This window comes from Anastrepha obliqua, chromosome 2, assembly GCF_027943255.1.
Source record: "Anastrepha obliqua isolate idAnaObli1 chromosome 2, idAnaObli1_1.0, whole genome shotgun sequence".
Classification (NCBI taxonomy): domain Eukaryota; kingdom Metazoa; phylum Arthropoda; class Insecta; order Diptera; family Tephritidae; genus Anastrepha; species Anastrepha obliqua.
The window spans coordinates 121,637,156-121,663,570 of record NC_072893.1 but is presented as its reverse complement, the minus strand read 5'-3'; the positions used below and the strand labels follow the sequence as shown (position 1 = coordinate 121,663,570).

General features: G+C 37.9%; 1 protein-coding gene across 1 annotated transcript; it reads left to right on the top strand.

The window, feature by feature from the left end:
- Positions 1 to 967: 967 nt before the first annotated feature.
- LOC129237600 (structural maintenance of chromosomes protein 6) lies at positions 968 to 21,712 on the top strand. Its single transcript, XM_054872434.1, has 17 exons — positions 968 to 1,433; positions 1,518 to 1,737; positions 1,879 to 2,152; positions 2,236 to 2,362; positions 3,959 to 4,036; positions 4,098 to 4,270; positions 4,346 to 4,546; positions 6,935 to 7,128; positions 10,982 to 11,310; positions 11,377 to 11,693; positions 11,773 to 11,989; positions 12,061 to 12,231; positions 18,116 to 18,220; positions 18,321 to 18,656; positions 18,722 to 18,949; positions 19,048 to 19,178; positions 21,392 to 21,712. Exons 1-17 carry the CDS (start codon positions 1,215 to 1,217, stop codon positions 21,414 to 21,416), a joined length of 3,345 nt encoding a protein of 1,114 aa, XP_054728409.1. The 5' UTR covers positions 968 to 1,214; the 3' UTR covers positions 21,417 to 21,712.
- The last annotated feature ends 4,703 nt before the right edge of the window (positions 21,713 to 26,415 follow it).

The window sequence follows — 26,415 nt, the reverse complement described above, 5'->3', positions numbered from 1 at the left end:
AATAAAGAGAGAAAAAATTGTAATTTTGAATCAGAAGCAACATATTTTAAATTGGGAATTTTTGCCGCAATATCATCGCTACAATAACCAACAGGAATTTGTGTTCATCATTTTTGGTCCTTCGAGCCGGATATTTCATCGCTTCAATCAACTTGGTCCTATCGCAACATTAAGAATTAAGGATTCTCCCTGCAAACGAATTTATAGCCGCATACAAGATTTTTCCCGCATTATTGGTTCTTCCCGCAACAGATTTGTAGCCGCATACAGGATTCTCCCCGCAACAGTCAGTAAGATTTGTTAATAAACTGACATTCATAGAAAATGAACTGATAAACAAATATCTGTCAAAGGCAAGGGAAATATCATTACCTCTAACAGAAAAACATTTATCACCAATATATTTAAAAATACTAAAAAATAATAATATGTTACATAAAAATAGTAAAGCAATATATTATCATAGGCCATACAATACTTACAACTTCAACGATGAAAATTTAGTTTATAACATTGATCAATTTATAGCCAAATAAATTATAGAAGTCTAATATACGTTATCTCCTTTTTAAGCCCTTTTTGGGAGAATATAAATAAGTTTTAAAATTATGCCAAAGACATTCCAAATAATAATGATAACCTATTGTATAATCAAAAGAAAAATAAGTTTTAAACTCCTAGATAAATACAAATGAATGTTAGGATAATGCTAAATAATCAAATTTTATCATAACTTTGTAAACTGCTATGTTAAAATGATTTTGGGCAATAAATGGAATGAAATGAAAAAAAAAGACGAATTAGAAGGAGAAACCGAAAAGAATATAAGAGGCTTTGGAAATTTCTAAAACTCATTTTAATTCAAATTATTACGTTTCTATTGAATTGATTTTAAAACAAATAGTTATAAATATTTCAAACGCTGCATTTTTCCATTACGCAAAAACGTATTTTTCGGTGCATTTTGCCAGGCAGCCCTCAATTTCGCCTATCAGCTGTTCATCATCCCATGAAGTGTGAATGCTGCCAAGTCTTGAAACGGGCTCTGGGCGCGCTCTCACTCAAAATAATAGTTTCGCATCTTTCTTTGTAATTCTGTTTGCGCCAAATGAAAGTGTTTTGCGAAATTACATTGCCTAGACATTTTTGTGTACTCTAGTAAATAAATAACTCATTACAATCGCAAGGAATAGAACAAAAACGCCTAAACAAAAATGAGTTTAAGTCTCTGTCGCAAACGTCGCACCAAAGATAGCGATTCTTCCACTATATGCACCAATACTACCATTGCTACGCAGGGGATTCCCGGGAGTGCGCGACAACGGCGAAGGGCCGAGCTTCCTGTGGAGCACCAGGAAAAGAACGCGGAGTCGCAAGATGACGCACCAACTTGCAGTCTAGCAAAGAGACCTAGGCGCACTGAATTGCAGTTGGTAAGTTGAGATACGTGAAATGAAAGTGTTAAACGCAATAACGTCTACTGCGCCATACAATTCAAATCTTTTTTAAATTTATAGTCAAATACTCAACTAGCTCTAGACGCTTATCGCTGTGGAAAAATAAACAAAGTGGTATTGGTAAATTTTATGTGTCATGCACATTACTGCATCGAATTGCATCCGCGCGTCAATTTTATGGTAGGACGTAATGGTTGTGGCAAAAGTGCTATACTCGCGGCATTGGTAGTAGGGTTGGGTGGACGTGCACGTACTACTAATCGTTCAACGTCATTGCACAGTAAGTTTTTACAAGTAGATAAGCAAAACAACGGTCTTATGTGGAAACGCCACTGCAAACACTTGATGATTGGTGGGAATTTTTATATAGAAATTTCACGAAATCTATTTGAATGATTCAACATCTATTACTAATATGCAGGTTTAATTAGAAATGGTCAAAACAGCGGGCGTGTCGAAATCACAATCTCCAATGAGGGTCCTGAGGCGTTTAGGCCCGAAGTATACGGCGATCAGATAACAATTGTGCGCAGCATTACACAAACAGCTAGTAATTACAAAATTAAGAATGCGAGTGGACGCATTATATCGGAGAAATTTGACGAGTTGAAGCGGATCATGGAAATACACAATATACAAGTAGATAATCCTGCATTCGTTATGAACCAAGATAGTGCGCGAGAATTTCTAAAGGAGTAAGTTAAATTATTAAAAATTAATTCAAATTAAAAGTTCTTCATATTATTTGGTATACTAATTTTTCAACACTAATATCCAGCATGGAACCAAAGAAAAATTATCAGCTTTTTCTGAAAGCCACACAACTCGACTTAATTCACAATCAGCTGATCAAATGCCACTATGAATATCAGGATCACCAACAGCGCTTAAAACATATAGAAAAGGTGAGTTCCGGTGTTTAAAAATTAGTGGATTAAATGCGAAAGGATAAATAGGGCATAACTTGCTTTGTATCACTGAAGGGTATAGGTTGTTGTTGTGGTAACAGGATAAGACATTGCCGATAAATTTTTTTGAGCAAGCTGCTGAAGTCACTGCAAACTCAGCTGTGGGGATACAACCAATCGGTAAGCTTACCTCTAGAACCTTCGCGCACAGGTCTATTATTGGGAATGTCACGGTCAATTCACTTATGAGTTTTGGAAAAACCGCTAAAGACCTTTAACGAAGACGGTGGCTGGCACAAAGGCTAAGTTCCGAGAAGTAGCACCATCAGTGTATTTATCGAGGGAGAAGGAGGTTGGTGCTTTCATATATTGCGCAGAATTAAGCATCAAGAAGTCATTTGAGCTCGCTAACTATTGCACTGTGTATCAAGCTGAGGTTTTTGCTGTAAAGAAAGCAGCAGAGCTTCTATGTACAGAAACGATAATTAACTGCGCAATAAACTTTTACGTGGATAGCCAAACGGCTATAAAAGCGATCAAATCATACTGTCTATAATCTCAACATGTGCATGAATGCAAGGAAGCAATTAAGAAGATTGCCCATAATCGCAGGCTTTGTGTCTATTGGGTTCCAGGGCATAAAGGCGTATAGGGAAATGAGATAATGGACGAAATAGAAAAAGAAGGCACAAGAATTGTAGGGGATCTAATAAGTCAGGTATTAAAATCACTGCGCATAATTCAGAAAGAACTAGGGGAGCATTTCAAGAAGATCAAGCCTTCATCAAAGAACCAGCATTAGCTGGCGACCTACTAGTGTGTTATTATTTGAGAGTCGAGCTAATATTCCTATACACAGGAACTTTTGTTCTTATTGAGAACCTTCTCCTACTCCTCTGACTCCTACTAGCCGGTAGTATATCTACGACGGTTGTTGTAACAGCATAAATATTCTCCATAAATGTTTGGAGAGTGCTGTTGGAGTGACAGTCGGTGACCGTATATAAATCCAGGTTCTACGCGTAGCGTAGAGCCGACTATTATGCGAACGAGCAAGACGATGAAGTGAAATCATTTTAGCATTTTCGCGACGTGAAGAAGGCCGGCGTAGCCGAATGGGTTGGTGCGTGAATCTCGGAGAAAACACCAAAATGAAGAAAACGTTTTTTTCTGATAGCGGTCGCCCCTCGGCAGGCAATGGCAAACCTCCGAGTGTATTTCTTCCATGAAAAAAACTCCTCATACAAAATATCTGCCGTTCGAAGTCGGCTTAAAACCAAAAACCCCAAAAACAAGGCTGTAGCGCCAATTATATATATACATATATTATGAGGCATCTGAACTCTCCTGGTTCAGCGGTGGATTTGAACCACAACAGTCGATTTGGCGTACCGAAATTACTCGTGCTTTACCCGATCAAGGGTCAAGAACGCTGTTATGTCAGCGTCTTAAACATTTTAAAACCCCAATCCAATTATTCGTAAATCCTTACCGGTTACCGCTCAAGAGCTCTTTCTTTGCTTCTTCTACTAAGCGTTTGCTAACAACCTGAGTCTACAGTTATACAGCTTATGAACCTTTGCTATTTTACAGAAATTGGAACAGGACCAGCAAAGAATCGTTGAACTCGAAACGGAACACCGCAGAATGTTATCATTTGCACAACTAAAAGTAAGCAAAAGTATCTTTAAGGGTTATCATTATCACTTCACTACACTCCAATTAATTACAGCATGAAATAAATCAGAAAAAAACTGAATATGAGTGGTCATTGGTGAGTCTGTTAGAGCTTGAAATCAGCAAAATAGAAGAAGCCCTTTCAGAAGCTATGTGCGAACGAGAAAAGCTTGAAGAGCGGTCGCAACGAAAAAATGAAATTGAAAGTGAGCACAAAGCGGAAATAAAGTAAGACTGCAATCCCTCAAAATAGTTTGCATGCTTAGGCTTAATATGATTTTTTTTGTTATACTTCCTTTATAGTCGTTGCGCGGAAATAATCAATTTGAGCCGTGCAGAATACAAGGAAACAAATCAAAATTGTCAATCTATCAATGCGAAATTAAAAGAAAAGAGAAACAATTGCCACAGTTTGCAATATGATGTCGAGAACTGCAAGAAGAGAGTTTCGCACTTGGAATCGTTAATAGTTGATTTGCAGCAAAATATTGCGCAGCGTTCAAAGTGAGTATATGTGATTGAAGACCCTTGTGAGGAATCCTACTCCCAGAGGTCCCAGATGCTTCAGCATCAGTGCGTTTAATCCGTCAGGGCCAATGGCTTTTGATGATTTCGATTTGATGATGAGAGAAAGTAAGTGGCGCACTGTCGTTCGTCAGTTTGTGCAGCCTTCTGGTAGCACGACGTTTGGTTCTGTCGACCGGAGGATGCAGTATGAAAAGCCGGCTAAAATAGCTCGCGCATCTCTTCGGGTCCGACGAAGTGCAACCGTTGAAGGTGATAGCCACCTTGTCGTTGTGCTTCGTCGGGTTCGACAGGGACCTAACGGTGGACCAGAGCTTACTCACCCCAGAGGTGAGGTTACAGGTATTCGGGTGCTCAACCCATTTGGTCCGCTTATGTTGGCCTGGCGTAGGTGGTCACGCTCGTTTGTTAAGCTGGCTGCTTCGGCTGTGAAATGGGGACGAATGTCCTTAAAACTTCCAGCTGGAATGAAGCGAGCCGCAGGAGCTGTGAGCACCTTGCGGAATGCGCGTTCGCCTACGCGCACATCAGTGGGGATGGGAAGAGCGGCGAAGGTGTCCTCGGTGAATGTCAGGCGAGCTGCTGCAATTGCCCACTACCCTGATGGCGGCGTCGTCGTTCACAGTGCTGAATGTCGAATCGCGATCGTGTCTGTGTACGTTATAGCCATCCCTGGTGATCAGAGATGACCTAGCGTGCAGCCGGCTCATAAAGTGAACTATCTCGTCGACCTTACTCGTGAGTCCGTTGCAGTTAAATTGTAGAAGCTTGAAGCTTCTTGGTAAGGTCTGTGTAATTCTGTGAGGAACGCGTGGGGTTGTCTACGTTGGACCTGCTGCGCAATTCACTGTGGTTGCTGCGGCCTGATGGTGGTGGGCGGCCGCGCCTCCGGGGGCGGTGGTGGGTGCAGAGCTCTGCAGCAGAGGGCAACGTAGGCAGTTGTCCACTCACGGGTGGTGCGCAGGCCGGAACATCTCCGAAAATGGCACCAGCCATTGCAAGAATTGCATTGGACTGATACCAGATTCCGAGGTATTACGGTCTGACACACGGAACAGACTGTGCGGGGGACCAGGAGCTGCTGGTTTGTCCCCGCACTGGGGTTGGAGCAGGAAGGAAGGGGAGGGGTTGAGGGGGAGTTGTGTTGCTCCGATAGGCTCCTCACCGTGGAGGGTTGTGGTGGCGGTTGGTAGTGCCGGCCTATCAGGGGGAGTAGTAGCCGTGGAAGCATCAGACGCCTGCTAGTGGGAGCAACACGTGGGCACATACCGTGTGGGCCACTCCCTGTGTGACTTAAGGCCTGAACAGGTCTTAAGGCGGCTTCACCCGTTGCACTTGTTACACCTAACCGAGGTGGAGTTCGGGTGAAGCTGTTTGTGGCAGACGCAGCAATAGAATACTTCTGGCCCAGGGTTGGATTCGATTCCAGCCCTGAGGAGAAGCATTTGGAGCAGGATTGCTGCGAGGATTTGCTCCTGTGACGTAAGGGGTGGGGTGATATACGGTTCACTAGACAGGGCTAGTATACTGGGGCGGCAGCCCTTGGTCGGGAATAACCCGAGTCATTCCGGTAACGTAGAACCGGCTGCCATGGGAATGGAGTACCGGCTGCCATGGGACCTATTGACCTATTCCATTGCGATTCCATTTACCTCCTTCTCTATATCCATACAAAATATCTATCAAACAAATAAAATTAAAATTTTGTTTTGAAAATTGCAACCATTACATCAGTATTTTCTTATGACGTTGTCACGTTAAACTATCGTCAGTAAACCGACTTTACAGACAACCCCTTTTTTTTACTTTGGATATCAGTATCCTTTTTTATCAGCCTAAAACATAGAATCTGATTTGTATCAATATTTGCTTTTTAGCAACATAGGAAATTATATTATCCTCAGTTACAGAAGGTTTAAAGGACGCAAGATGTAACCACTTATTCGTAGCTACTACGTCAAGCTCAGTACTTGAATCAGTACCAATAACTACATCCCGAGAGCTGTTGCTCCAACGTAGCTCCTTTAATTTGCGCCGTGGAATGTACAGCCTCTTGTAATCAACTGAAATCAACCAGACAAAAAAAATAAAATAGAATTATAAACAAACCTCTAAAATGGCGTTAAGTTAGGTTAGGTTGTAGCGTTTGTCCACTATGGGAAATACTCATCAGGCTCATAGCCCATTGTGATGCCGCATGGGGAACTTGCCCCTATCACTCCTAAAATCAGTGTATATTTTGCAAAAATGTTAGAAGATCTCTGATGAAAGAAGAAATTTTAGAAGATCTCTCTGTGAAATTATGCTAAATGCTTTATACATTTTTGGTTTAAAATAGTTTATTATATAAAATACTTATTGTATTAGATCAATGGGTGTTGAAGAGCTACGCCGTCACAATGAAGCTGAACTTAGCACTTTGCGCAAAAAATGTCGCGAAAATAAAGCAATGAGCATATCAGCCAAAAGGGAGCATGAAATTTTTGTTGAAAACAAGTCACAGAAAGAGGAGGAATGTAGAAATTTCAAATACCAAATGAACAACTGCATTAGCAGAATTGGTGAGTAGTAATTCGCATATAAATAATTAAAAGTATGTAAATTATTAATGAACAAACGAATTGTTTAAATTTCTATTTTTGGCTTTTTTAACCCTTTGAGGACGAGTGTCGGCATATAACCGTCCAAGCCGTTTTACCGTTCCGGGCGCGCGTCGGCATATAGCCGCCCAAATTAGTTCGTAACTGCAAGACTCGTGACGTCTGACATTCTGAACGATAAGATACGCATAGGTATAGTAAAAGAGCCGCGTTTTCATTCAAAGGCATTGGGGCCATTATCTTCCTTATAATGTAAACTTACGATGCGAGACGACGGTAGAGTCAGAACGAATTTCACTGCCAGAGGAACCAGCAGGCTTTTTATATATTATACTACCGTACCCTCGCCCGCTTCGCTAGACGATAAATTCAATGATTTGCTGAAAGAGAATAAAATTAATACGAAACAAAGCAAATTCTTTGATACAATTTCATTCGAACTTTATTGTAACACTTTTTGGTAGACAACGTTTTTGGTTTTTTCATCTTTCGCGTGAATAATGACGATGGTTTGCCTACTCGTGAGCAAGCTACATACAATTGTCCATGAGAAAAAATTGGGTATTCTAAATTAATACCGCACATTTGTAGAGACTGTCCTTGCGCCTTATTAATTCTCATAGCGAAGGCAAAGCGAATAGGGAACTGCAAACGTTTGAAATCGAATGGTAAATCCGTCGGAATCAATGGAATTCAGGGTATCAAAACGTCTTCTCCTTTGTACTTCCCTTTCAAAATTGTTGCTTTGATAACGTTACCCATTAGCTTCTTCACAGCGAGTCTGGTACCGTTGCAAAGTCGTTGCACATTAATGTTGCGCAGCATAATAATCGGTGCTCCAATTTTTAATCCTAAATTATGAGGTGGTAGGCCTGGCAAATCGAGTGAGTTTAAGAATTCAGTAATTTACGACATAATCTTGATCAGTAAATAGTGTCCATTGACTTACTTATATGCAACTATGTTACCAGGTATTTGATCCAAAACAGCTGTATTTATATCATTGATGCCCTTATTTTTCCCAACTAAAATTGCTCTTTCGCTGAGCCAATCATGGTTTTTGTAATGTTGAACTATGTTTGAAAATACACTCTGTATCAATGCCTTTTAGACTGTGCAAAAGTGCAGAAATTGTTAGGCAATGTAATCATTCCTGTTGGATCGACAGACATTTGGCCATTTCCGATTTTCAGTAATTGGTGTGAAAATTCAGCTGCTGACGGATCGTTCTGTAGTTGAACACGTACGTTTGTAGCAAGTGTAAGCGTGTTTACATGTCTCCATAAATACGATGATTTTAAGCATGCATTGATTTCACCTGCAGCCGTAGATTTTGGGATCACAGGTAAAGTTTGCCTGAAGCCTCCAGCCAATAAAATCATGGCACCTCCAAAGACTGTTTGGCTTCCTCTTAGATCTTTCAAAGTTCTATCAAGTGCTTCCAATGGTTTCTTGTGTGCCATAGTACACTCGTCCCATACGATGAGCTTACATACTTTACGAACTTTTGCCATTCCAGATGTTTTCGAAATATTACATGTTGGTGTTTCATTTACCTGCATATTCAAAGGCAACTTTAATGCAGAATGTGCTGTGCGACCGCCTTCCAGTAATGTAGCCGCAATTCCGGAAGAAGCGAGTGCCAATGCAGCGTTATTATCTGATCGAATTGTTGCTAATATCAATGAAATCAAAAAGGTCTTTCCTGTTCCCCCAGGAGCATCCAAGAAAAACAATCCACCAGTTCCATGGCTAACATTATTCATGATTGTATCATAAACATGTTGCTGCTGGTCATTCAATTTCGTTATATTTGATGTTACAAATGTGTTTAGTTCATTACAATCATAATGGTATTCACGGTAATTCACTTCGGATTGTGTTTTCGTTTCGTGATGAACAATTCCCGTCTTTGACTCGTTGTTCGTTGAATTTTCGTCTGAAACAACAATCACATTGTCCTCATCGATCTGAATTTCCATGTCTTCAAACACGCTCATATCGTTGGAGTTATCTGAATTTTGTGTATTCATGTGTTCATCCTCTTCGGTAAATAAATCCACAACTTTATTTAAATCTGCCATTCCGAAAATGTAATGTTATTTTTTTCAATTCGTATCAATCCGGGAACAATGTATTCTATTGTTATCTTATCGATGTGAATACCCAAAGAAAACTGAAAAAACAAATTTTTTCTGCCACATCACATGGGGAAAGGTATAAAGTGGTGTGCTCTGGTATGCGGTATTCGTAAACAAACCGTTTGAACATTTCCTTTGTTCTTAGAAAAGGTATATCCCGTTTAACGTAAACCCAAAAACAACTTCTGTCAAATCTCTGAGAGGCGAATAACTGTTTTCTTGTCTGGCAAACCTTGGTAAATCTATTATCCTTGGTCAACACACTTGTTGCTCTTACAAATGAACTGCACACAAAACACAAATCAGTAGTTCGGCGTTCGTGTATGTGTACTGAAGCATTTCTCTTCATAAAGAGCTTACAAACCTCTGTGTTTATGTTTACTCTCCGTCGAAAAAAATTTGTAACTTAGCAATACGACACAAATTGTTTCACAATAACGGAAAATTCGTATATTTATTCAAAAAAAATTGTACACATGAATTTTCACTAAAAACACAATTTGTACAATATTTTGGTATTTTTTTTTTTTATATAAAGAAAATATTAAAAAAAAAATTTGTTTGCTAAAAACCTTCCCCTAGTGAATCCCTATAACATGTAAAAAGAACGAATAAAATTGGCCACGTATCGGCCCAAAAAAATGCGTACAAACGAACATCATTTCATTTTTATGATGATCAATCATGAGGTGCTTTTTTCAATAGTTAAAAAAAAAAACAAAAATGTAAATTATGTTCAAAACCTTTATTTATCATTTGAAAGGACATTCTTTGACATTTACTTTTTGAATATGACTTCATTCAAATGTTGGCCGCAACTACGCTTAAGGTGGTCCATTCTGAAGGTCCAATTTTCAATCACTCGTTCGAGCATTTCGACTGGTATGTCGTGAATAACACGCGTAATGTTGGCTTCCAGAGCTTCAATCGTAGCTGGTTTATCAGCATAGACCTTGGACTTCACGAATCCCCAAAGAAAAAAGTCCAAAGGTGTGATATCACAAGATCTTGGTGGCCAACTCACAGGTCCTAAACGTGAAATCAGCTGCTCTCCGAAATTACTTCTCAATAAAGTCATTGTTTCACGAGCTGTATGGCAAGTGGCTTGTCACAGAACGCTGATTTTCATAATACAGTTGAACAATTTGTAGACGTTGTTGCGGTGTGAGTCTTTCCATGATGAAATGCCAAACGCTGTTCAACAAATCCACGATGACAGTTTGCCACAACTCGCGCGCGATCTGTAAAAACACGCAAATGAAAAAAACTCCTCTTATTGATCACCCTATATATAGATTTATAGATTTATTTTATATTTTATCGTACGCACGATGGCTAAGCAATATAGAGATGATACGTTCTGACGAATATTACTTGAATCTGATAAGATGGGAAGATGGCGGCATTACTTCGTCAAGTAGAAGTGAAATCCGTTTTTGATTTTATGAAATTTTTTTTGCTTGTTAAACAACGCCTTAGTTTTTAAACGTTCAACGTATTTATTTTCTCTACTGCGCACTACAATACCTCTCGTCCGTCGGCGACGCTCGCCCGTCGAGCGGCTCCGTCCCCAAAGGGTTAAATACAGTTTTTCTGCCTTTTTTATTTTACATTTTACTAATTGTTTAATTGAAATTTTTTCCGCCTTTGCTTTTCATTCTGCCTGCAAACAGACAATCTCAAGCACGAAATAGCAAACTTGCAAGCGAACAAAAAGAATCGCTACTCCATTTACGGGCAAGACATGCAAGCGCTATTGAATGAAATCGAGCGTTGCTGTCGCGCTCATAAATTTAGCGAGCGACCGCGTGGTCCCATCGGCAGTTATCTGGACGTGCCGGAGCAGAAATATCGTAACGCTGTCGAGAATCAAATTGGCGGCATGCTGCTGCGAGGCTTCATAGTGAACAATACTGCCGATCGTATGTTATTGAATTCGATTATACGTCAACGTTGTCCCAATATGCAAGTGACAATTGTAACGGCGAAATTTTTAAACAAGGTTACTAACACAGTTTGCATGTTAATTCGCATTTTACTTATTTCATTTATTTCAAATGCTCTCCAGGTGCACGATGTTCGTGCCGGACGCGTTCGTCCACCACCAGGCACATGCTTACTGTACGATGTCATCAAGTGTCGCGATCCAGTCGTTATGAATTGTCTAATCGATCAATTGAGTATTGAGACAATACTGCTTACAGACACAAAGCATATAGCAGAAAATTTGACCAAGCAACAGGAGCAGGTGCCGCAAAATTTACGTAAAATTATAGTAACCACTGAACCGGCTTTAGAGTACTACCCCGATCCGAAGTTTCGCATGTATGCGTTTAATATAGGGCCAGCGCGTCTTATACAAGTGAATGTGGACGAGCGTATCAGGTATGTAAAATTATTGTCATACAGTCGTACATAGTCGATGTGTTTTCTAAATTGCAATTATTTGTGTGTGTGCGTGCAGTCAACTCGAGCATGAGTACCGTAAAATCGAAAATGAGCGTTTAAACTTTCAACAAAATTATGCAAAAGCAGAACGTGACATGCGTGATTCTATGCAACAGCTTAATGAAAAATTAGTTGTATTGCAACAGCACTCAAAAGAGGTAATGCAATTGGAGCAACGCATTACCGATTTGGAGAATTTCGAGTATCCAGATACGAATGAATCACGCATATTGGTAAGCCAGCAATATTCTTGGGTCTAGCCGAATTTTATAAATATTTTTTTTTTCGCTTTATTTCATAAAAGCAAAAAGAGCTCGCCGAAAATGAAGAAAAACTACAGAAATACTCGGAACAATTAGAGCAAAAGAAAGTAGAATGCGCTAAAGCTGAGAATGAAAAACAAAATGTGGAAATCGAACTAAAAAAGCAAACAGACAAGCTCAATGAAATACAGAATCAAATTGAGCAAAAAGAGGTATTTATGTACAATTGTAATAAAATATTGTAGCTGATGCGTATGTTAATTGCTAACACTACTCAGTGGCCGAAAAATAGGCAGAACTGTTTTTTAGTGTATTTAAATAATTTTAGATGATATAAAGGGTTTTCCAATAACAGGTGTTAGGTGTTAAACAGAAGAGATGATTAACGATATTTTATGGCCGGAATTGGATGGTATTGATCTGGAAAACGTTTATTTTCAACAAGACGGCACTACGTGCTATATAAGCAACTAAACCATTGATCTTTTACGGGAAAAGTTTTCGGACGTGTTAATTCTCGAAGAGGTGATCACAATTGGCCACCGAGATCTTGTGATTTAACACCTTGCGACTTTTTTTCTTTGGGGCCACGTGAAAGAGAAGGTCTACGCCAACAGCCCAGGGCCGATTCAAGACCTCAAAGATGGAATTCGTGAGGCTATCGAGGGCATGGGGCAGTCACTTTGCAATTCGGTCATGGAAAATTTCATGAAAAGGATATTGTCCTGTAAGCGTGGTCGTGGTGGTCATTTGCCTGATCTTGTTTTCCACTATTAACGGCATACCTTGCTCTTTATAATGATACTAGCAAACCCGGCCCCCTTCGCTGGGCACACTAAAATAGAATAGATATGGTTTAGAACAGAAAATATATGGTTTTCATATTATTTATTTCTTTATTCTTTATTCAAGCGCTTTGGCATAAACAATATTTTTTGTTTTTCTATTTGTTTTTGAGTCAATATAAAATATAAATTGAAAATCAGGAAAAAAGAAGATTGTTTTTAAATTTCAAATCAACGCATATGAATAACTAAGAAACAATCGTCTTTTTTCCTGATCATCCATGAATTTTTCGTTTCCATTTATATGTTTTATTAAGCATTGGAGCACGAACACATAATTTCATTCGGATTTCACATTAAATTCTCAAATTTCGTAAGAAATTATTCACTGTTCCAAAATCCACTCCAAAAAAATGCACAAACAATTTTTACATGTTGCACTTACGTTTTTTCCTTATGGCATCCAAATCAGAAATAAATATTGACACATTGTAACTCACACTGTCAATTTGACAGTTCAGTTCCGCCCCAAGCGTTAAAAAAGTAAGCGACATTATGGCTGGTTCAAAAGAACGCTGTACCCGTTGCCAGTGCTCCGAATTACAACCAAACTTTACGAAACCCATTTTCAATACTTACTTAAGGGGGGACCCTCATTTAGACGGTCGAAAAATGCATCATTTTTGGGAATTTTTTTCTCAGGTAAAATAACTTCAAACGTTTTGTAATTCATAAAGTACTTTAATAAATGTCTTGACTGTCTACAAAAATTTTCGGAGAAGAAAAAAAACATTTTAAGTATGGAAATATACACCTCGTCCATGGCACCTCATTCTATCTGTGTACATTCTAGCGCTCTGAATTTTTTTCTGAAATAAAAAAACCAAATTTTTTTTAAAACTTTAGGATAATACCTTCGATGTGACATTTTGATTTAAAAAAAAAATGTCGAAATTGATATTTTTTACCCAGTTTTATGTTAAAAGTGATTTTTCATGCATAAAAATTGACTTTAAAATTACAAAAAAATATGAAAATCTTTTTTTTTTTTAAAACACTTAATGTCACATTGAAAACAATTTAATTATCTTTAAAATGAGCTATTGTAAAGCCTGATTGGTTCAATACAGCGTTCTCAATTGTGTACACAAAATCGAAAAATGATGTTTCGAGAAAAACGCGTTTAAAGTTTTGGATACAGGCGATCAGGCCACCCGTCGCGTCCTGTTAAAAATTTTGTCACTCCTTCAAAAATACAGATATCGACTTGAAATTTTGAAAGTATATTCTTAAATAGTTGTAGAATAGATTAAAATTATTTCCAAAAAATCGATTTTTTTGACCCGATAAATGAGGGTCCCCCCTTAACAATGTGCATAAGTTTGGTTTAATTCGGCGCAAAGACACGGCGGGTCCACGTTTTGGCATATATTTCCAGACCCTAGTCATCAATAGGTATGAAAATTACCCCGTATTAAAGCACTTTCATTTGATACCCATATTGTACATACACAACCAAAGGTTACCCGGGTCCACGTTTTGACCTATATCTCGAGACCCCAGTCACGGAGCGGCATGAAAAATACTCTGTACTAAGACATTCACCAACAGCTTCAATTTGATATCCATATTGTACAAACACATTCTAGGGTCCACGTTTTGGTCTCTATCTCGAGACCCTAGTCACAGAGCGATATGAAAAATACTCTGAACTAAAGCATTCACCAACAGCTTCCATTTGATACCCATATTGTACATACACATCCGAAGGTTACCCGGGTCCACGTTTTGACCTATATCTCGAGCCCTATCCACCAATAGGTATCCAAACTATACGGAAACCATCTTCAATACCTTCTTAACAATGTGTGTAAGTTTGGTTTAATTCGGTGCAAAGACACGGCCGGTTAGCGAACACACACAAAAAGTTGACTTTATTTTATATTACAATAAGATTTTTTTCAGTTTGTGTCCGAAAAATCCAAATATCTTACGGAACCCTATTTTTTCCAAAATAAAATATAATCCATGTTACTCGTGGATAATGTAGCTTTCGAATGGTGAAAGAATTTTTAAAATCGGTCCAGTAGTTTTTGACCCTATTCATTACAACCAAACAAACAAACAAAGTTTTCCTCTTTATAATATTAGTATAGATAAACATCCGATCATTTATATTAAAAAATATCATTTTTCTTTGAATATCAAAAAAATGACACCCCTTATTGGAAACCCCTTTACTATCAAGGTTTTTTAATGCTATAGCATGTGAAATATGAAAAAAAAACATCTTATCCTTGTAAAGGACAACTGTGAGGTGCTGGAGCTGGTATATATTCTCATAGACCTAAAATTGAAAAATCTGTGCGTCTCCTTAATGCCTGCAGTGTCTTCCAGGCGGAAGTACTTGCAATTGGGCTACTAATAGCAGATTTCTCTTTTAAGGACAATATCGCTATTCTTTCGGATAGCCAAGTTGCAATCCAGGCCCGTATTCCGCTACAACAACCTCTATGGTAGTGGAACAAAGTAGGAATAGCATTTCCACCTTGAGTGAACACCATAAAGTTACCTTAATCTTGGTCCCGGGACATTGGTATATTGAAGGTAACGAAAAAGCAGACGAACTGGCAAGAGGGGGACTTGCCATGAATAAGCTCTTGCAGAATCGGTATTCGCACCATTGGGTGCAGTCAGGATACAATTTCTCTAAAATACCTCCAAATCGCAGATTGTAGATGGAGAGACGAGACGAAATGCAAAATTAGCAGAACGTTATGGCCCACCTACAACCTTAAGCAATCGTCAACATGAAACGACGGGACGCCTAGAGATTAACGGCAGTCATAACTGGCTTTTGCTCTGTCGGAGAACAAGTAGCCAAAATGGGCATCCCTCACAACACATACTGTCACAGTTGTAAACAACCGGAGAAAAAGGAAACAATTTTTTATTTCCTCTGTGAATGCCCTGCTCTATGAAAGGACAGAATTTTAAGTCTGGGCAAACCGCAGTTCGAGAGTCTCGAACAACTGTCTGGCTTAGATGTCAAAAAAATTATAAGGTTCTTAAACCGCATAGACTGGGTATATGTAGTTATGCCGTAAATAACTGGGAAACAAGTTGGTAACGAGGATGGGGCAACAAAATGGTGCGGAAGCGCTAATTGGATTGTGAATGAATCACCACTCTAACCAACGAACCAACCAACCAAAGGAAAACTAAACCGGCCGAACCAATGTTGTTGTTGTAGCAGTATACTTAACCCTGTCAGTGCAATGCAGATCACCGGTCATCTTCGTCTACGCCAGAACCAATATTTTAAATTGCTACTTCTTAAACTCATTCGCCGGCGGACAGATTTCGCGTAAAATAGACTTGGAAAAATCATAAAAAAATTCGTGCAGTTTATATATTAGTTATGGTAGGTTAGGGAAAAAGAAATCCATTTTCGCGATAGATGGCTGTAGTGATCGACAACTCGTAAAGTATCGATCAATCAATTTAAAGTTTATGCTCGTTGTCAAAGTGAAATTTTAAAATAAAAAAATTCTTTTGCTGCTTTTTGTTTGCTCCATTCAGTTGTGAGTCACAGGGTGTTAACAATGGAAGTCAACGAAGAAAAAATTCGATACATTTTACAGTTTTTCTTTGATAAAGACGAAAATGCAAGCCCGGTCGTTGAAATTATGAATGGTGTTTATGGTGCCGATGCTGTAACAGCTAATTACGTGCAATTTTGGTTTCGTCGATTCCGTTCAGGCATTTTTGATGTTCAAGGAAATTTCGAAAATGTCGATAAGATCACAGAAATAATCGAAGTTAACTGGAATAATCCAAGTTAACCGGAAAAATCGAAGTTGACCGACATGTTAGTAGTCGTAGCATCGCCTAGGAATCGTCGAAGATCGAAAATAAAACAGTTTTAAACCAAAAAACCAATTTACAACGCCAAAATTCTACGTAAAAATAATGGATTTCTTTTTCCTCAAGCTGCCCATATATCTTCGCAAGGTGAGATTAGATTAGTATTGCATATTTTTATTTATTTAAAAAAGTTGCTATGCGCATTCCACAGCTCTATTTCGAGATAGGAGTGGATTCTGGGGGTCCTTGAATGAAATTTTCCACATCTAACTTTTAGTATGGGTAATATGGGTTCCTGGCCATTTTGACATTGCGGGGAACTGCAGAGCCGATGAACTAGCGAAAATCGGCACCAAATTGACCGATGAGTACATAGTCAATGGTATAGGTATACCCTTGCCAACATCTAAACTACTTTTCTTTAAGAAAATTGTAAGAGCAAGAAAAATGAAATGAAAGATAGCGTAATGAAGCCACTTGCAAAATCGCCCGACAGCGGTGGTCGACTCTCAACGCTTAATGCACGGAACTTCTACTAAGACAAGATAAGCTTAGCCCACTGATTTCAGTTATAACGGGACTTTGCCTAATCGGTAGGCACGCCCAGAGAACGGGTGTGCAAATACATGACTTCTGCAAAAGTTGTCTAGATGAGGCAGAGGAAGAGACGATCCCGCACCTTTTGTGTCACTGTCCCGCTCTATCCAGACGTAGACTCACCATTTTGAGTAGACAACCCGTTAATGAATTGGAAGATCTCAGCTCTGTCGGAATCAAGGATCTTATAAAATTTTTAAAAGTACACACTGGTTTTAGGAGATACAAGAACAAGTTCTCCATGCGGCATCACAATGGGCTATGAGCCTGAGTGTTTTCCATAGTGAGCAACTGCTCCAACCTACCCTAACCTAATCTAACCTTTAATATAAGAGAAAGACACTTGTACACCATTGTCGTAACAAAAACAGGGTAGTATATTTTTGGGATTGCTAATGAATCGATAGGCCCCAGCCTTTGCACTGGAATGTATATTCTAGGCAGAATTGGAGCTGGGCGCCGTAGCCGAATGATTTGATGCGTGGCTACCATTCGGGAGTGTGCGTAGGTACGAATCTCCGCGCATGAAACAGCAAAAAGTTGTTTCTAAAAGCCGCCGCCCCTCGGCAGGCACTAGCAAACCTCTGGGTGTATTTCTGCCATGAAAAAGCTCCTCATAAAAAAAATATCTGCCGTTCGGCGTCGGCGTGAAACTGTAGGTCCTTCCATTTGTGGAACAACGTCATGACGCACGCCACAAATAGGAGGAGGAACTCGGCCAAACACCTAACAAAAGTGTACGCGCCAATTATTTCTATATTTATTTTTATAAGATGCTACAGCATATCACTGTGCCTTCTAAGTATTTTCTCAATTATCATTCAATTAAAGGCATTTAAATTTACAGAAAGAAGTAAATGAATTGCAAATGCGCTTGCGCAACCTGTCCGGAAGCTTCCAAAAGTTTGAAGAGAAAAAGAGTCGCATAGACGAGCGTTTAAGAGCGGAAGAGGTGAGTTAGAAAAACCCTACATAAATAAATGCCCAATAAATGTATGGATATTCTCTACATTCTCACGCACTAATCTGTTACCATCTTCCATATTTTACAGTCCAATAAGTTGCTCAAACAAAAAAAACTCGATGAAAAATTAAAAGAGGCACAAAAACGTGGTGATCGTTGTCACACTGAGCGCACGCCTGAAGAAATTCTCGATGAAATAAAAGTGAGTGAAGTTAAATTAAAGCAAGGTGCACTGCTAAAGCAGGACCCGCAAAAGCTGGAGGAACAGATTAAACGTTTAAAACGTACACTGTCCGTCGATCGGAATACGCTAAAAACATTTCGTCTTGTCAGTGCACAACTGCGCCAATCCCAATCGAAACGTAGGTATTTTGTGAAAAACTTCAGAGGACACATGGTGACGATGCTGCAGTATACATTCAATGTGAGTATCTACTATTTACTGTTTTTTATTGCTAAACTTACGCTTTTTGTTTTTACACACCACAGAAAGTGCTGAGTAAACGTCGCTTTACCGGCTCCATAGAAGTCGATCACAAAGAGCAAATAATGGAAATTTCGGTTGTACCACGCGACAATCACATCGAAGATGCAGTCACAAATACGCGCGCGCTATCTGGTGGCGAGCGTTCATACACAACGGTGGCCTTTCTAATCTCGCTCTGGGCTTGTGTTGATCATCCGTTCTTCTTTCTTGACGAGTATGATGTTTTTGCGGTAAGGCGTAGCATTGAGTTTGGAATGTAGTTTCAAAGAATTTATATCCTTACATAAAATGTTTTGTGTTAAATTTTCAATATATTTTTATTTTTTAGGATGATGTAAATCGTGAATACATGACAGCTTTACTAAAAAATGAGGGCGAAAGGCGTGCAAATCGACAATTTGTATTCCTCACACCACAAGACATGTCCATGGATGCATGTGATTTTATAGGAATACATCGGTGCGTATATATTTTTCATACCTAAGGGCATTCGTGTACAAAGATATTACAACTCTGTTCACATAACGGTTTGAAGCAGCCTAACTGCACACGTTAGCATGAGGGAAAATTGAAATAACTGACAGAAACCAGTTTGGCGAAAATAAATGCATTCTTTTCGCGATAGATGGCTGTAGTGATCGATATCTCGTAAAGTATCGATCAAACAATTTAAAGTTTATGCTCGTTGTCATGGTGATATTTCACACTAAAAAAAATTCATGTGCTATTTTTTGTTTGTTCCATTCAGTTGTGAGTTACAGGGTGAGGTGAGTAACAATGGAAGTCAACCAAGAGAAAATTCCGTACATTTTACAATTTTTCTTTGATAAAGGCGAAAATGCAAGCCAATCCGCTGAAATTGTGAATGGTGTTTATGGTGCCGATGCTGTAACAGCTAATTATGTGCATTTTTGGTTTCGTCAATTCCGTTCAGGCATTTTTGATGTTCAAGGAAATTTCGAAAATTTCGTAAATTGATTCTCAAAATGTGTGCAATCGATTGTTCAGCAATTAGTAGTTGCAATTCGGGGCAACCTTGCTTATAAGGGTGAACTTCCATAAGTGCAAAGAAAAAGTCTTTATTTTAACCCTTTACTTTTTTTAAGGGAATGAAATAGCCGATGAATTGGCCAACTGTGGATCAGCGGTTCCCCCACAGGGACCAGAGCCATTAATCGGAATCAGTTATGCAGCAATCAAGAAGTGGATCAGCGATTATGTATGCAATTTACATAAAGAGCGATAGCCCAGTCTGGAACGCTGCAGAACTGCAAAGTATTTTGTGACAAGCCCGAACAGAAAACTGTCGAACCTTCTTCTAAAACTTGAAAGAAAAGACGTTGGGTTGATGGTCGCCAATATTACAGGACACAATCCATGGCGTCAATATATGACCACTATTGGAATCATTGACAACCCGATTTGCCTGTTTGCCTTGCTTAGAGGAGGCGAATGGCACTGAGCATTTTCTCTGTGAATATCTCGCATAAAAAAAATGTTATATTTTGTTTTTTTTTTACGGAACCACATTTAAAAACTTCAGGGTGGGCCAAATAAGACCTACTAATGACTAAAGACTACTGCCTAGCAGTATGCGCAGTTGCTCCATCTTGTTGAAACCAGAAATTAGGATAGTGGCCGCAAAAAGTTTTCAATCAATGTTCTGTAAGAAGCTCCTGAAATCGATTACGGGCGTTTCATCCTCATTTTCGAAGAAATATGGACCGATAAATCTAGTGACCTTAACACCGCACCAAACAGTACATTTAGTTGGGTGCAACTGATGTTGGTGTGTTGCCCTTGGATTTTCAGAGCCCCACAATCTACAGTTTTGTTTGTTGCCATAACCATTTAAATGGAAATGCGCTTCATCCGACATCAAAACATTATTTAAAAAATCAATTTGTGTGGCTAATTGTGTAAGAATAGAAAAACTGTCAAAAAGTAAAAAAGTTATTTGTACTTAACATTAGTAGGACTTTTTGGCCCACCCTGTAGTTGTACAGTATAGAAAACAGTTGAAAAGCGGAAAAATTATTATCCGTAGAGAAAGATGTGTATATCGACTACATGAAAATATTTTTTTTTGTCAAAAAGTGCTTACTTGGCCTTCACTTCTGCTCTTCCACCCACTTGCATAAGAGTGAGGTTATTGTCATAAAATCATAGAAATTTTTTTGCTTTTTTTATTGCTAAATGTAATTGTAATATATGTATTTGATGGTTTTAAATAGTTTGCATTATTTTATAATACTTAATTTGGAAATAAAATTGAATCAAAACTGCAATACCATATACGGACTCATATGCGGTAAAGGGTTAATTAGTAAAAAAAACTCGTTCAAATTTTGTAGGCTAGGTGATAGCAGAGGAGCTCGAAGCTAATATTGAACGATATGACATTGATCGCCGCCGCCACATACAGTTAGCTATGAACGAAAGAATTAGCAAAACCGGATTTCAAAGAAAAGATGTATTCAGTAATTTGGTCTTTAAACGAAGTAGAATTCCAGTTGTCGATTTTTGAGTTGTAGATTTTAATGGAAAATAAATGGGTTTTCACCTAACTCAATTCAGCGACACTTTATGCTCTCTTTATGGCAAATCTCACTAGCTCATACAGTTAATTTTAAATTTGCAGATTTTAATTATTGTTCTTTTTTCTCTTACAGTCTTGCAGAACCGATTCGTAACTAGCATCTACTCACTACTAAGCGCCTGCTTTGTACACGTTTACATATGTCGTTGGTGCAGTGCACTTCGTTTCCAAATTATGTACTCTGCATTCGTTCGTGCCAGCAGTCCCCAGTATTGTTTGAATTAATGAAAAGTTAATTTTATATGAATATTTTGTTTTTGTATTTTTTATATATATAAGTTGTACATGTGTCCATGTGATTACACACATTCCTATAAAGATTAATGTATGTATGTATAGACATCATCAGAAGTATAGATTTCGAAAGATCAATAAACTGTGTATTAAACTTGAAGTTTTTTAAGTTGATTTCATTTCACAGTGAAATCTGAAAGCAATACAATTTTTATGTTTTATTTGAAAACATCATCTAGGCGCGTCTTTTGAAAGACCCTTTATTATTAGCGATTTTTGTTTTTTAGTTTTTATCAGTTAATTATTATTTTTTTATTTTAATTTTTTTTTTTTTAATTTTATTTTTTAAATTATTATTTTTTTTTTCTTTATTATTTCTTTAATATGTAATTTATTTCCAGACTTTTCGTTTGCATCGTCATCATTAGCACTACAGTCTTGTGCAGACCATTGCAACCACTTTTCGCTGTACTTTTGTTTATTATATTTAAATTATTAAATTTTATTTGCATTATTTACTAGCTGTAACCGGCGCGCGTTGCTACGCCAACAACTGAAATAAATTAAAGAATAACTTTAAAGAAAAATCAGTACACAAATATCACTGTGCGACAGTGATATTATACTTTTATGGAGACCTAGCACAACTTGTAGGTATAGAAAAACTAAAAACAATGGCATAGGGGAAATATCCAATACACCCCCAAAATCTCATTTTATGGCCAAAAACCCGTTTTTCAGTAGGTTGATGTGAACAATCACTCCTAAGGGGGTGTCCATAAATTACGTGAGGTGTTTTTTTATATCTTCTGTAACTCCCTCCCCCCCTGGTGAGATGTCGTGAGTTTTTATTCAACCCCCTCCCCCTTCCCCCAGTCTCACGTGAGATTTTTCAAAATGTGGGTTTCTTATGTAAACGCGTTGGATTGTTATTGTAAAAAGAAAAAAAAATTTGCTCCGTGCTTTTATTTACGACTATTTAAGACTAGTAATCAGTATTGCTGAGAGTTATAAGTGTAATAAAAATTTAACAATAGAAGACTTAAATCGTAACTACTGCGATTAAAAAAAAATATCTACTCTAATTCAGTCCATGGAGAATCATGCGCGGTTTCAAGAGAGACTATTGGGACCAACATGTCCATATGATTTTCAGTAAAATCATCTGCTCCTTCAACTTCGTTCTGATCTAGCCACTCTAAGCCGTTGACGCTTGCGCACAGTAACTCATTAGCTCGTCTTGTGACAATCCGTGAGGGTCGCACTTTGCGGAACATACGCGCTTGCTTAGCTCGTCATGTTCTTTAAAGTCCGAAATTGTCAAACGTCCATCAACCTGAGTGATAGAGTATGGAGGTGGCAGAAAACGGTCGTGAAGAATCATATGCAGATCACTCCGGCGTGCGCTGCAGCACTTAGGTCAAGCTCCATATGCAGCTTAGCAATCTGTTTCTTCATAGTATCTTGTGCTGGAGTGGGACGTACGTTAGATGGTGTAGTGCTCGACTTAGCTTCATCCACATCATCGCCGATCACAAGAAGCTGATTTTGAATTATGTGAAAACAGTGAAGGAAACGACCGCGCTAATATTTTGTAGTTATGATTTTAGCATATTTTATCAAGAATTTCACTGTTTCAGTTTTTTTTTGATGCTATTAAATGTAACAATAAACTTTATATAAAAAAAGTATTTTCTTAAAAACATATATATTTAACCTACCTTTTGAAGGAATGCTAAAGTAGACCGAACTTTTCTCTCAGTGGATTCCCTGAAAAGCCGTTCAATCTCATGTTTAATGTGATGTATTAACTCTTCTTTCTTCGGGAATTTTTGCTTCGAGGTATTTCATAATTTTATCACATCGTCGTGGCAGGACTTCTTCGCCTTATAGACGTATCTTTTGACGTATGCGTTATAAAAATCTGGATAACTCATTTTAAATTAGTAAGAGCATGAACTGAGTCGAGTAAAACATTTACAATAATAAACAAAGAAGGTTGGAACCTGTCCGTGTGTCGCTGCCACTCAGCTCGTACGCTCTTGTTCATTGAGTCGCGCGTTCGGCTGATAGTGGCGCGAAAACAAACGACGGGCTACACTGTACTGTAAATTCAGATTAAATTGAGCTATTTGGTATTAAACAAATATGGTAGTTTGACAGTAGTAATGTACATATAACGTCGAAGTATGAATGAAATTATTTTCTTTCGAACGAATTAGTGAATGATCTTAATCATACTACGATTACGCTTAAGATTAAATCTTAAGCATGTTCAATCTGGATAATGGACCAAAATAGTATATTTTTTTTTGTTTCAATCAGAAAAAAAATTGCGTGATATTTGCCAAAGAAAAGAGTCTCAACAAAGAGTCTTGGTTCAAACAGTATTTTTCAGATATTTTCGAAAGTTCTAACCAGTTCTGTTCTATGCAGTACAGTACCGTACCACACCGTCCTCTTATGTATACATATATACTCCAATAAATATTATAAAAAATTTTCAGTAGGCGTAGAGGGAACATTCTCGTTTTATTAAATTTTTCAAATATAGGAAATTGAATTAAAATTAAATTAAAAAAATGAGTAAAACGACGAAAAGCAATACGAGTACAAATACTAATAAAAGCAACCACAACTACAACGATTTAGATGCTAACAATGATATGTCGGATGAATTGAGCGCGTACAGCTCGGAGGAAGACGAGGTGACATCACGAAAATCGCGAAAAATACAGCCAACTGATGCTGCGGATTACGAGGATGGGGGCGGAATGTAAAAATGTAAATTAATTTGTGTGCAAATAAATTACAAGTGATATTTTCATATTTGAGCCGTAAGCCCTGGCAGCTAGTGCTCCTTTTTTTTATTGTAAAATAATAATTTATTATTATTTTCCATATAACGCATCAAAACATTCCCTAATTCCTACTCAGCGTCAGTTATACCTACATACCAAATTAGTAAAAAAAAAAAACAAATCTTAAAACTCACACAACTCTATGAATTTTCATCCAATTACAGTAAAATATAGCTTATTCAACGCAAAATTAAATTTACTATAAGAATAGTGTACTAAAAAAATCCTCAATATCGGATAATATCATAAAAATAATGTTAAAGTTGAAAAATTGGGGGAAAACAAAAAATTCCAAAAACTTACAGCTACAGTCTGGTCAGTTTTCAATTTAAAAAAATAATGAACACACTGTCTTTGGAACTAAAAAACAAAATAAGAAATCGGATGGAAATTGGCGAAGTTAGAAGTGAACCTACTGAAAAATGTTCATTCTAAACCATTTTATTGATTTTGTTTATTTCGAAAAAATTGTTGCATTACAAAGTTTAACTTCAATTCGATGTTTATTGAAGTGCTGTGGGATACACAATATTTCTTGTTTTTCCATCTGGTGCGTAGACGAATAATTCAAAGGGTTTTCCGACACGTGAGCAAGCCACATACAGCTGTCCATGTTAGAAGCATGGATTCTCTAAATTTAATCCACACACTTGTAACGATTATCTTTGCGCATTGTTAATAGTCATTGCGAAAGCGAGTCGCACCGGGAATTGTAAACGTTTGAATTCGAATGGCATATCTGTCGGGTCCATTGGGATACGTGGCAACAGTACGTCTTCACCTTTGAATTTTCCAGTCAAAATTCTTGCCTAGATAACATTGTTTATCATTTTCTTGACTGAGGCCCCTATTATGAGCAACATTCGATCTTCGACTGTAGTCGAAAGTGCTGATCGAACGAATTTTCATTTGGTATTATGGTGCTCATTCGTTGAAGAATAGGACTATTGTGAATTTCGATCGCTCGACGCATTTACAATAGATAATTTTTTCTCAGCTGATACAGCAAATCAAAATAAAAGAAAAACCGATTTTATTGAAATTCTTTGCTAACAACATTTTTAAAAGTTAAAAGAAGTAATTTATGTGAAAATGAGTACAACGGAGTTGTGGTTCAACGATTCATCGGACGATGAAAGATTAGTGGAACTAGCTAGAAGTAGAAAACAGTTGAGGGGCGCATCCAACCCCCTAGAAATGGCTTCCACTGAGTACGTTTAGAATTTTCAAAATGTGTTGACGTACTTAATATTACAGAAATTTCCTTACAGATTTTTAAAGAACTTTAGATTATCTAAAGAGGCGTTTATGAACCTACTGTCCAGTACAGAAAACCAGTTGCAGCAGTGCACCCGAGCCAAATTCATTCCAAATATTTTAAAGCTAGCCACAGTTCTGCGATTTTATGATCAGGGATCGTACCAATTGAGTATTGATATGCTAGGACTTGCTCAACCCACTGTGTCTGGTGTGCTATCGGAAATAATAGATGTCCTGGAAAATTATATTTGCCAAAGATGGAAACAATTTAGTAGTACAGAGGCTGATCTGCAACAAAGAAAAGCACATAGAGATGAAATCTCTTGAATATTATAGAAAAATCTAAAAAGTATTAAATAGAAACCTTTATGCCACAGTTTCTGTTTTATTTTTGTTATAAATTTTCTTTATTCAATTATTCGTCATTCGAAATGTATTTCGTATGTATTTCCGTTCCTCTACGTATTTCAGCCCATACCTACCAAGGGAAAATAAAAATGTATTTCTATAAACATCACAAAAAAAAAAAACCATTATTAACCTTAATCCATTTTGCTGCCGTTCTAACTGGTGGTCCCAAGCAATTCAGCTCCGCTGTAAAATTCCTCCCATTTCTTTGCTGCTGGAACTTTGGTGCAAATCCCTTTTGCGAATTGTGGATTCTCTTCCATTAAGGAAACTAGCCTTTCTAATTGCTGTTTGGTACTCACGACTTTCGACCTGCATAAAATTAACAAAATTA

Coding starts and splice junctions, on each gene's coding strand:
- LOC129237600 (XM_054872434.1), top strand. CDS start 1,215: ATGAGTTTAAGTCTCTGTCGCAAACGTCGCACCAAAGATAGCGATTCT. Junction 18,657..18,721: donor TGCTGCAGTATACATTCAAT/GTGAGTATCTAC, acceptor TACACACCACAG/AAAGTGCTGAGTAAACGTCG. Junction 19,179..21,391: donor GATTTTATAGGAATACATCG/GTGCGTATATAT, acceptor TTTCTCTTACAG/TCTTGCAGAACCGATTCGTA.